This window comes from Mastigoproctus giganteus, chromosome 10 (assembly GCF_048544385.1).
Source record: "Mastigoproctus giganteus isolate SK-2022 chromosome 10, ASM4854438v1, whole genome shotgun sequence".
NCBI classification, from domain to species: Eukaryota; Metazoa; Arthropoda; class Arachnida; order Uropygi; family Thelyphonidae; genus Mastigoproctus; species Mastigoproctus giganteus.
In genome coordinates, this window is record NC_143584.1 from 103,445,051 (window position 1) to 103,457,455 (window position 12,405).

Consider the following 12,405-nt stretch of genomic DNA (forward strand, 5'->3'; position numbering starts at 1 on the left):
GATAAATATTTTCTGAGAAGATCCAATTATAGAAAATAAGTAGAATAAATAAGCCTTTTTAAAGTAGTTATTTTAGCATAATGTAATGAATGCCATCTGGGCTGGCAGCATATTTTTGAAGATTTATTTAAAGGTTCCTTGAGTTCTGTCAAACTAAATGGTTGATTGTAAAGAAGCAAAAGATGTGTGGAGAAGTTAATTTTGTGATGTTCTGTATCTGCTTTGATGCATCGAAAGGCAACAGTGTAAGAGGACGAAGTGGATACTGTTGAGAATGAATCTGCTAATGCATTAGTTATTTCTTTTGGAGAACAGATCTTTCCCATTCCAGTGGAGTATTGGAGAGGGCGGTTGCAGGAATTTTCCATTTAGCACTTGTATTCTTCTCCAAATAAATCATGAGTCACTGTTTTTGTTGATAGTTGAGGCAAATGAGATCCAGGAGTCATGTTTAGTTTTATGCCTAATTTTTCTTGCTTTGGCTTTAAGTCTTTTATACTCGATAAGATTACTGGTAGTGGGAAACTTGTAAAAATTTATTCAAAGTGTGGTTTTTCTCACGTTTGGTATCAGAGCAATCTGTATTATACCATTTGTTTTGGTGGGAGCATCTGTGAGGTCGTGATTTTGGAATATAATCTTTAGCAGCAGTTAGGATATGATTAGTAATGTAGGTAGCTACATTATCAATGGGTTGTTGCTGTATGTAACTCCTGTCTAACTGGACCTGGGTGGAGTAGACATCCCAGTTTTGCCTTCTTGAACGTCCAGGTGGATTTGGCTCGAGAATTGGAGTTACTCGTGTTTGTAATGAGCAAATAATTGGAAGGTGATCGCTGTTTAAAGGATCATTCATCAGTGACCATGTCATATTTGCAAAGTTGATGATGAGCAGATTGATAAATCTATTGTGGAGGTAGATCCTGTAGGTAGGTGAATATAGGTGGGAGGATCAGGTTTAGTTTATTTAGCTTGTTATTATTTATGAGTGTTTCAATCAGTTTCCATCTTGTGTGTGTGTTGCAGGTGACTGCCATAATGGATGGTGTCCAATGAAGTCACCAAAAAGACAGATTGGAGATGGGAGTTGCATAATAAGATTATCAAATTCTGTATTTGGGAATGGTTGAGAAGGCGGAATATATATGGAAACTAGTGTAATTGATGTGCCAATTGAAATATGAGTTTCTACGACTTCTAGAGCAGTTTATCAGTGAATGTGTCTCAAAGGTATGAGTTAACTCATATATTTGAGTTAACAAGAACAGCTATTCCTCTGGGAAAAGACTTCATTGTAGCTCCTGTATTTTCTGTACATTGTGTAATTTGTAAATTTTGGTGAAGCGTGTGATGATAAAAATGTTTCCTGATTGAATTGAATGATTTTTTTTTTTAAATCTCTTAAGTTGTCCGAATTGCTGCTTAGTCCTCTGCAGTTCCATTGTATGATATAGGGCATTATTTAGGTTTAGTTGTGTCAGATTAGTCTGTTTTTTGTAGGTGGCACATTTCTGTCTGTCTTGTTTTGTTTTTTCGGGAAAAAAAGGGCATCCAGAATCCATGGTGTCATTCGCGTGGTGTTCTAAAATGGGCTCCTCATTATCTTAAGGATCATTTACACCCATACTGTTGGCAGGAGATTTGATTTTTTTTTTTTTTTTTGAGCATGTGTCAGATTTCAATTCGTCTGTGTCATATGCAGAGATGTATTGCTAAAAAAAATAGTACTGGAATGCTCGTCGATTAACTACAAATAGTTACCTATGCTTTTTTCATTTGCAAAAATAAAAAAGTCAAAGATTAGAATATTTGTTCAGTATTTATTTATAACTATTAAAAAAAGAAAAAAACGAAAACAAAAACTCCAAAATAATATAAAAAATACTGTTCAGAAGAATCACAGAAATTCTCATACAGGATCGATTACGTATTCTTGTGTGACTACCCTTTTTGACTACCCTTAACAGCAGAATGATGAGACCGCAACCAAGTTCGGACATAAAAATTTGGATTTCATAATTCTAATGGTGAACTGTGTAGTTTAATTAACAACAAACATTTAGAAAAAAGTACTTGAATGTCGTTCTGGCCCAAATACACCACTGCTCATATGGGACTGATGGAGTATCAATAAGGATGCTGATAGGAGTATTTGTGACTTTGCTAGTTTTCCTGGGAGGAATATCTTTTTTATAGTTGTTATTATAGATTTGACCGAGTTAGGTAGAGAGTTGTTAGGCAGAACTGATATATATGTTTGTGCTGCAGTAGAAACAGTTTTGGGTGCAAGAGGCTTAGGAATGACTACTAGGCATGCTCAATACAACTTGCCCAGTGCTTCAGGAAACATGACTTGACTTTATATTTTCTTTTCTGTTAGTCATAATTCACAAGCTTTGGAAAAGGCTGGGGTAACTTCCTTTGGAAAAGCAGGAGTTGTGACTGAACAATCTGCTTGAATATGTTCCTTAGATCTGCAGATGGCATCACCTCGACCAGCAGTGCAGGGAATGATCATATTTTTGACAATTGAAGCAACAAAAGGGATTCGGAATATAAGGTTGACTCCAACAGTTTAAACAGCCAGCTTTAATTGAAGATGGTAAGTCTGGAGTGCTGAACATTAAAATGATGGATTGATTTGGAATGAGATTTCCATCTTTTTTACTCATAACTTGTTTCACATTTATTACTTTTTTACTTCTGAGTTTCTGGAGTAGTTCTCCTTCAGTGACTGTAATTAGGTCCCACTCACTGATAACACCTGATGAATTTAAGCTTTTGTGGGAAGTAATTGATACTGTCAGCCCAACGAATGTTGTCTTTAACAGCCGCTCAGAATGTTTTGAGGTGGGTGTTTCAATCAGTAGGTCCCCGAATTGTTGTCTTTCATAATTTTTGGTGATAACTTGGCCACAGGGTGGATAGAGAATGTATCATCAGGAAATTTGGCATATTGTCACAAACTGTGCTTCCCTTCGAAGCCTTTTGAGTTGATTGGAGTCATGGTCGATGTCAGAAGCTTCTTCTGATCTTGAGCTCGAAGGCTTTAAAGGTGGTTAATTGTTTGTATCCATGATGGCTCCTTTTGGCCCTGGGGTTTATGCTTACCACCCAGGTTATCAGTCCTGCCACAGGGAGGCAGGAGCAATGCCACTTGGTGGGCAAGCATGGGTACCCCGGTGATACAATGAGAAACAACCCAGTTATGAAGTTTAATTCCACATGAGAGGAATGCCAGCGGTGTGCAATAGCAAAGCACTAAAAAGGGTGAAAGCCTCAGACTATGGGAAATTTACTAGACAAACATCTAGTGCAAAGCATCATTTTAGTTCATAGTAAAGAAGCCAACAAGCTTTGAAACGCTGCCATCTGGGTGGTGGTACCTGCCAAGAATAAATAACATTAGTCTTCTCTACTGGTGAACTAGCTTATTCGAGGTAGTACCAGACAACTGTGTGTAATACCAGACAACTGGTATGAATGCATTCACAATATGAGATGTAACAAAAATGATGCTCTGCACTAACTTTTTGTCTAGTAAATTTCCCAAAGTCTGAAGCTTTCATCCTAATCTCTTTTCAGTACCTTACTATTGCACACCATCCAGCATATCTCATTTTGTGGAGTTAAACTTCATAAGTGGATTGCCAACTGTTGTATCACCAGGGTACCTATCTGTCCACTAATACAGCCATCCACTTTCAATTTAAGTTTACGTCCCTGTGTGTGTGTGGATTGGCTGACAAACTGCTAGAATACTATAATGCTTAGTTTACTCAGCCGATTTAAAGCTTTATACTTAAAATCAGATCTCCTTGCAAATGCCCAATACCAAGAGGCAATTTGCAGAACCAAACTCATTTGTTTAAAGAGTACCTCCATGTTCTTGACTTAACTGGTTGCTCTTCACTGCACCAAGAATTAAAATATGGCTTTCAGACCTATATGCAGTATTTCAGACATATAATTACTCAAGGTTTGGCTTAGCTATTGTCTTATGCAATGGAATAAAGACTTCCTTGGCCCTGTATATCTGACCCCATGAGCTGTGCTAGTAGACTGTCCACACTGTTCAGACAACTTCATGCCAAACTATACAATATACACTGTCTCTTTTGATCTCTGGTAGAGTCCCAGCATATTATGTGGTGTTAATTGCTGGAATGGTATATTTAACTAAAAGAAATACAAGGAAAATTCTTATGGGCATAAATGAATATCCAGATGCAGGAAGGGTGTATACAAAAGAAGATATTAAGGAAGAAAAGAAAATAATATTGAAGGAAATCATGTTGAAATGGCAAGCAAGTTGGGACTCAACAGAAAAAGGAAGGCAAACGTATATGTTTATACCTAAAGTGGAAATAATAAATGTGAGAATGAAGGTATGGTTGCAATTTGGTTTGCAATCAACATTTTTATTAACATGCTGGATTGGCCTTAAGACTATCAATTGGGGTTGAGCGATAGTGGCTCATGTGAATGCAGGGAGCTTGAGACACCTGAGCAGATGATGTTCGAGCGTATTAATTATGTAGATCTGAGATCTGAATTAGAAAGATCCGTTGGTATCTCGGAGAAGGAGAAACTCTGGGTTATGTTCACTGACAAACAACTTTTCGAGTACTTTAATAAGCATGCAAGCGAAGTGTTTCAGAGACGATTAAGATTGAATATAGATAGGAGAGGCACACCCCTAGTGACAGGGGCAGTAACTCACACGACTGAGATCGACGGAGTGCAATTCAAAGGTGATTTCTCTCGTGTGAGGCTAAATGGCCAAACAACTAACGTTGTTCTGGAGTTTTCAGTTTTAAGTTGATTTTATTTTAAATTAAATTAATTGAATTCTAAAACGACTCCGAAATTATTCCCATTTGAGAATTAGCCATGGATAGGCTTCGGCCTAGGGAATGGTAAGCTCAAATGGAGGTTAAAATGGAATGTCTCTTTTGATCAAAGTGCAATTTCAAGGTCGATTTCTCTCGTGTGACGCTAAGTGGCCAAACAATCAACATTTTTCTGGAGTTCTAAGTTTTAAATTGACTTTACTAAAATTAAATAAATTTGAATTCTAAAAGACTCCGAAATTATTCCCATTGATAACTAGCCATGGATAGGCTTCGGCCAAGGGAATGGCAAGCTCAAATGGAGGTTAAAATGGAATGTCTCTTTTGATCTCTACAACACTGACATGGTGCCATTTAATCGGTATGTTATTGTGGGATTACTGTTTCCAATATATGAACCTCAATTAGCATTAGTAGAGGCATATGATGCAAAAAAGCAAGCTTATACAGCATCAGCAAAAAAAAAAAAAAAAAACCCCCATTTCACCCACCATTCACTCCAAATGTTTGTCTAGTTCTGCCTTGAAATTATTTAAGTTGTCGACCTCCACTATGACAGATGGAAGTTCGTTCTAACAATCAACCAACCTCTGGCTAAAAGCAAATTTCCACACCTCTATTCTACAACTGTCTTCCCTTAATTTGAATTTAAGTCCCCTTGGCTGAATAATCTGAGCAAGAGGAAGAATCCCATTACCATTAAACTTGCTGAAACCATTCAAGGCCTTATACACATCAATCAGATCACCTCGAAGGTGCCTAGTTTCCAGACTGTGCAATTCACAGAACTTAAGCCTTTCTTAGTAAGAGCACCCCTTTTTGTTTGCCTCACCTATCCTGATGCACTTCCCTGTACTGTTTCTAGCAGTTCTACATCCTTCCTAAAATGAGGTCTTCAGACCTGTAAGCAGTACTCAAGGTGGTCTAACCACTGCCTTATATAAGAGGATAATCCTTGTTAGAAAAGTTCCTGTATACCATTTTGACAAGGCACAATGAGCTACTCTTGCAGCTTCTCTGTACTTCTCAGAAAACTTCATATCTGACTGCACAACTACCCCCCCCCCCCAAAAGTCTTTTTCATTCTCCACTGCACTGAGTGTAGTACCACACAGTTGGTACGTTACTCTAGCTACCCATATGCACCATTGTACATTTGTCAATGTTAAGCTTCAGTTGCTACCTCTCAGCCCATCTGCTCAACTTTTCTAGATCCTGTTGCAGTACTGTACTGTCATTACTGTCATTAACAACCCCGCCAGCATTCGTATTGTCTGCTTGTTTGTTTGTTTATTTGGTTTTTAGGAGCATTAGCAACTAAGGCCATATTGCTCTGGGGATATGCGGTGGTCGTTCCCTGACCTTTCCACATCCTCCATATTTGGTGGTCTAATCAAGAAGCATGTGCTGTTAAGAGTCTGCTGTATATATATGTGTATATATATATATATTTTTTTTTTACTTTTTAATATTGCTTATATACATAAGAAAAAATATGTGCATCTTTGAAATTTCATTCACTTAACAGTCTTTTAAACTAGTTTATAAAATGTTTTTTGCAATCCAGTGAGGAAGAATATACACATTCAAGGAAGGTTTTTGTTATAAAAAACTAATATTTTTTAAAACAGTAATGTTTAGCTATTTAAGAATTATAAAGGAGGTTTTGCAAAAATACTGCCGAGAAGATTGCTAATCTATCTGTGAAGAGTTGCTTGGAGTACAGTTATAACGAAGAGCTGATTAAAAAGGATGATTGGGAAGTACTGAAATTTGTCTTATACTTTTTTGCTGAGATTTTGATTTTCAGAAAAGAGTTGTCATATGCAGATGCTTGACTAAAACTCTAAGAAAATTTACCTATTTCTTCAGTGGAAGGTAGTTCCTGCTCATTCCACACTGGAACAGAAACTGTAAGGCATTCACCATTTAATTGTTGAATTGTCTCCCATATTGGTTGACTGTTGGTGATGGTACTAGCAAATTTTATTCAGGAGACTTTTTTGGCTTTTCAAAATTGTCAAAATGTTTCATTAACCAGTATTTTGCATGGCTGTGTTGGTGTGCACTAGCATATTGCTTCAGAAGCTGGTGCTAAAATTTGTGTGAGCATGTGCTCAGTGACTTTCTACTGACCATCTTTTAATAAGTTATTAATCAAACAAAACACAGACCCAGTATCTTGCTTATTCTGGTTTGGAGATCTTCCATTTTATTCTATAATTTGGAATTGTTGTGTTTAGATCTTGTATACAACTGGAAAATGTTCATTATCAGGTAAAAAAAAAGTAAAGTACAGCCATTATCAACCCACTGCAGGATGGACTATAACCTGCCACACTGGTCTAGTGCGGGTTGGCAGATTGACCGTATTTACCATTCAGGGGCTTGAATCCCAGTCTACTCAAAGAGCGCGTGCTACTGCACTCCTGCTCCTGACCACTTGGCTACGGTGGCTGTCAGATTGTCTATGACTGTCCACTCCATAATTGGGAACAGTGTGGGAGAACAGATGGACAGATTAACTGCTGAAGTGGATCTAAGGAAAGGTGAATACAGATAAGATGGCCAGTATTTAATAAGGTTAGCTGCTAGTAGTTGTGGTAGTTATCAAGACTCGCTCGGGTGTCCTCTTTGATCCATATGAGTAGATCCCTAAAACAGATAACATCACTTAAATCCCCAAAGAGCCAGAAGGGTGTTGCTACTTTTAGTGAAAAAAAATTAATTATTTGGAGAAAGGTATAATGAAACCAGTCAGTTATTCCCAAGTATCAGCTTTTAAGTGGGTCTGAAGAGGGATAATCCAAGAAGAAAATTTAACTAAAATTGCATTCCTCCCATGTGTACAGTTTGTAGCATTCCTGTCTTTCCTATAAACTTCTTTATTCAGAGGAGTTACCTGCGAAGTTAAACTGGTTCCTTGTAAACTAATGTCCACTAGACTGTATAAACTAATCAGGTAATATGTCATCAGCATAAGACAATATGTCTTTACAGTTCCACTGGATTATGTGCTCTTTATTGGGTTTTTCGAGTTGTATTTTGATTTGTTCAGATATTCTAGTGCATGGAGGTGTACTATAGGTTGTTAACATATATTTGGACAATTGCTTTTTGGCCTGAATATTGTTGGTACTGAACTGATTTGTCTGCTCTTTATGTTGTTGCAAGAATATCAGTGGAACTGTAATTGGAGTATTAACTACTTGCTCTGCAAGACTTTGTTTGGAATGCTGCTGCTGCTGCTTAGTAATAAGTAAGGAACTAATCAATTAGAAAAGGACGTATATGGTTGTTGTTGTTGTTATTATTTTGGTTTTTAGGAGCATTAGCAACTAAGGCCATATTGCTCCAGGAATATGCGGTGGTCATTCCCTGACCTTTCCACATCCTCTGTATTTGGTGGTGACAGGCTCGAACCCCGGTCTAATCAAGAAGCGTGTGCTATGCACTGCTGCTCCTTCCCACCTGGCTACGGAGGCGTCTGGACGTATATGGAGGGACTGAAGTGTTAGTCTGAGTGGCTATAGAAAGATTGTAATGGACTGTTTGCACATAGGAGTTTTTTGGTATAAAGGTGCACGACATACTTTTTTTGATCCCTGACAGTTAACTTTGTTTCCTGTATTTTTTTGCCTACTTTCCACAGCTCACAATTTTTTGAATGTGCTGAATGGTTACCTTTGCAATTACGAGAGGTGAAAGAAGTCAGATCCTAGCTGGCTCAGGTCCGCTCTGTGAAACCACAATTTCAGCATATCATGGTGCCTGTGGTCGCATGTTACCCAGGAGTGTCCCTATTTCTTGCACTTGCAGCACCTGATGATAGCATTTGATTTATTGAGAGTAAGTATTAACATTTAAGAAGGCACTAATTCTCATGTTTCAAATTAAAATTCTTTTTGTTTGTATGACATTTTGATTGGTCATTTCTTGAATTATTCCTTCCTCTGAGATCCCACCCTACTATAACTCTTTTGGGGTATTCAGATGGGTGTGGATTTTACTTTAACAGGAATTCCACCAAACATGATTAGTTTGATTTATGATCCTGATTTCATTGTTTCAATTAATCTTTGTTGGATGGTAAAACAGCAGAGGAATATCTGATAATGAATGAAAAAGAAAGGCTAGGTGATCTTGTTGACATGAACTATTTCTTACCTTTTAATTTGTGAAGAATCAGGTTAGTCTGTTTCAGTAAAAGATGATCTCATTAGTCCATGTGTAAGAAAAGTTTCAACTTCTATTTTATTCTCATTTTGGCCAAGAGGTTTTTTCATTCATGTTACAGTCCATGCCATGGGGAGGCAGGAGTAATGACATGAATAACAAAGCAGTGTGTTAGGTTAGTTATTCTAATAAAAAATAAAAGGGACCTTTCCTTTCCAGACTTGGCATAACTACTTGTATGACCAAAGTCTGCAACTTTAAACTCAAACAAACAAATTGAAAACATGAGTGGTTTCTTTGAAGGAGAACCTTAGTCGGGAGTGAGAGAGCAGTAGCATATGTTCTTCGAGTGGACCATGGCTCAAGTCCATGACTGCAAAATATGATTAATGATTGCATTCCTGATTTATCATAAACTCCTTTGACCTAGTGAGTCAAAGGTTGAGCCGGAGTATAAACAAAAACACTACTCGGGGTTGCATCTGTGATCTAATCGAAGTGTATAAGGCTTTAAAAAAGGCTAAGTAAACTCAATGATGGTAAAGATAGAATCATTTATTTTAATTAACCATTTTTAAAGAAAACGAGAGATCCTTTCATTCTGTTCATATTGCTAGCCCTATAGTTGGTGATTAAATGCAATTGCTTCACACCATGTTACATGAAGCCTGGAAGTGAATGTATTTAATCACCAACTATAGGACAGCAATATGAACAGGCTGAAAGGATCCATCATGTTGTTTGATCAAAATATTACAAATAACTAATCAGCTTATTCTATGAAGAACTGACAATACAAGAATAAAAATTTCATTAAAGGGTGCATTAATCATATATTTATATCACATACCCAGCAAGTACACAAACAGTAGTGACAAAGGAATAAAATTTTAAAATAAAAAACTTTATTATTATTAATACCATCATCTGAGATAACAATAACAACATAACTTACATCTCTTTCCATCTTCATCACAATGAACTCATTGAAGAAGCATATATAATAGCCAGAATGTAAACCATGCCATACAGCCAAGAAGAAAAGAGTTGCTATTTGCGATAATACTTTGCTACCTAGGAACTTCAGCCTTTTAAAAACATATCTAAGAGAGAAATAAATTTTAAACATAAAAAAAAAAAAAAAAGTGTAAATGCAGGAAATTCCTAATTATAAGTTTTGGGTATTTTTTTAAAACTCTCCATCAGAATTTTGAACTCTAGAACTGAAAAGTATGTATGTGTAGAAGTGTATACTAATGACAAATGAATAAAAAAAAAAAAAAAAAAAGACAAACTGCAATCTCAGTGAAATGAAATTTTGCACAAAAATGAAGCAATTACAAATCTGTATTTTACACTACACTGCATGCAATTGGAAAAATATTAAGAAAGGAAAAATTCTACAGATCGTATGTTTTTTCACATTCCAGACTGGCATTCATTTGCAGCTCTCTGAGTTGCACGAGTACCAGTTAGAATTTAAAATTTCCCCACAGGTCTTTTCCTTTTTTATAAGGTGACATTTATTTCTAACAAGTAACTTTCAGTATTGTGAGATAAGGTAGAAGAAATAAACACTGTAACGTGAAAAGGCAATTATGTTTAGTTGTTTCGCTATATTAGACGTTGGCTACATTGGCATTTTTCCCTAAACTTTATTATTACTGTCAATATTTGCACTATCAGACAAGCATAACAAAGTTGAGGCAAAAATGGCTCACTTCGTTAGGAATCAGTGACCAGTCTTAGTATTATATTATTCCATGACAGCAATTAATACTTTTCTTATTTAAAACCACAGACTTGGAATCATCAATCATTCTGCAAAATCCCTATTATTCCCCCCCCACCAAATTCTAATCATTCCATAACGACTATGGAATTCCAAGTACAGCCACTCCCTGACTTACATAACGGTTGCGTTCCACAAAACTTTACACAAGTTGAATTTTATATAAGTCGAAATTTCCCTAAATGTTTATGCATCCTCGCAACTATGCATGCTGAATTTGAGTGAAGCAAAAATGAAATGTCTGATGAACATATAAATAGAATAATTTATTCAATTTTTTAGTTCATGCGCAGAAAAAATTACAAAAGTGTGCTTCGAATCAACGCCTCCAGCTGATAAGTATATTGCTGTGGAGGTTTAGGAGATTTAGTAGGGGTCGGCCGCTCAACCTTACGAACGAACATAGTAATGGATGACTGGGCGGCTTTTTTTTCTTCTTTTCTTCGTAGATTTTTTTGTAGCAAGCAAGCATATCATTCACCCCTCTGTTAATTTTTAAGAATCATTTCCGGTCAAAATCCATTTTCCCAAAACTAGCAAATTGTCAATGCAATTTCACAAAATGCCATTGCGAACCCTATGGTGATGAAGCATCGTGGCTCCTCACTTGGTTCATCTTGAGTCTCGTTAGCATTTTCTTCTCTCATTATCACTGCTTGCAATTCAATAAGTTCTTCATTAGATAATTCCTTCTCTTCTTCTGCTATTAATTCCTCCAGTAATTGGAATCAAACTCCAACTGAAATAGCTCTGCAAACTTGACAATCTTATCTGTAACCTCATCACATGGTTCATCCTTTTCAAATCCTTCGAAGCCTTTTACGTGCCATGGGCATGTTTTCTTCTAAACGTCATTTAAACAACTTTCAGTAATTTCTGCAGAGGCTATATTATTGTTTAAAATGGTGTGGTAAAAACTGTAAGATTTCCAAAAGTCTCTTAACATCAAATTTTTCTCACTGTCTACTGCAGACAATGCCTAAGCAAATGTTGTGCGTAAATAGTATGCTTTGAAATAACACCTTGATTCATAGGATGGATGAGTGAAGTCGTGTTTGCAATAGAAATATAACTCTCACGTTCGAATTGAAATCATCTAGGTGCATAGGATGTCTAGGAGCATTATCTTGGAAGGAATGCCATTGTCTTTATAATATTTTTCAACCTTGGGAATGAAGCAGCATTTAAAGCAATCCTCGAAGAGAGATATTGCTATCCATCCTCTCTCTCTTGTTCGTTCGGAAATACACGGATAGGGTGGCTTTATAGATGCACGAGGATTTCCAGAATGGTAAACAAGCAGTGGTTTCAATCTGTAATCTCCCGTTCTATTAGCCCCAAACAAGAGGTTTGCTCTATCTTTTGAAGCCTTCAAAACCTGGCCTCATCTTTTCCTCTTTATATAAAATTTTATGTATGTGCGATCCGGCATTTTTTTCCAATACAGAGCAGTCGCATCAACATTAAAAGATATGCGCTGAATAGCTGCCATAATCAATAATTTTTTCCAACTCATCACAATTTCTCTGCAGTTGCAGAATCAACACTGATGACTTCACTGCATACTATAATGCAGAAGCCAGC

General features: G+C 36.7%; 1 protein-coding gene across 2 annotated transcripts in view; it reads right to left on the reverse strand.

Annotated features, from left to right (window-relative positions):
* Positions 1–12,405, reverse strand: part of nes (lysophosphatidylcholine acyltransferase 3 protein nessy) — a 546,012-nt gene that overhangs the window by 20,912 nt on the left and 512,695 nt on the right. For both annotated transcript variants that reach the window (XM_090382308.1, XM_090382309.1), the window contains exon 11: positions 9,985–10,132. In XM_090382308.1, the coding sequence (XP_090238434.1) occupies positions 9,985–10,132 (148 nt within the window). The remainder of the gene's footprint in view (positions 1–9,984; positions 10,133–12,405) is intronic.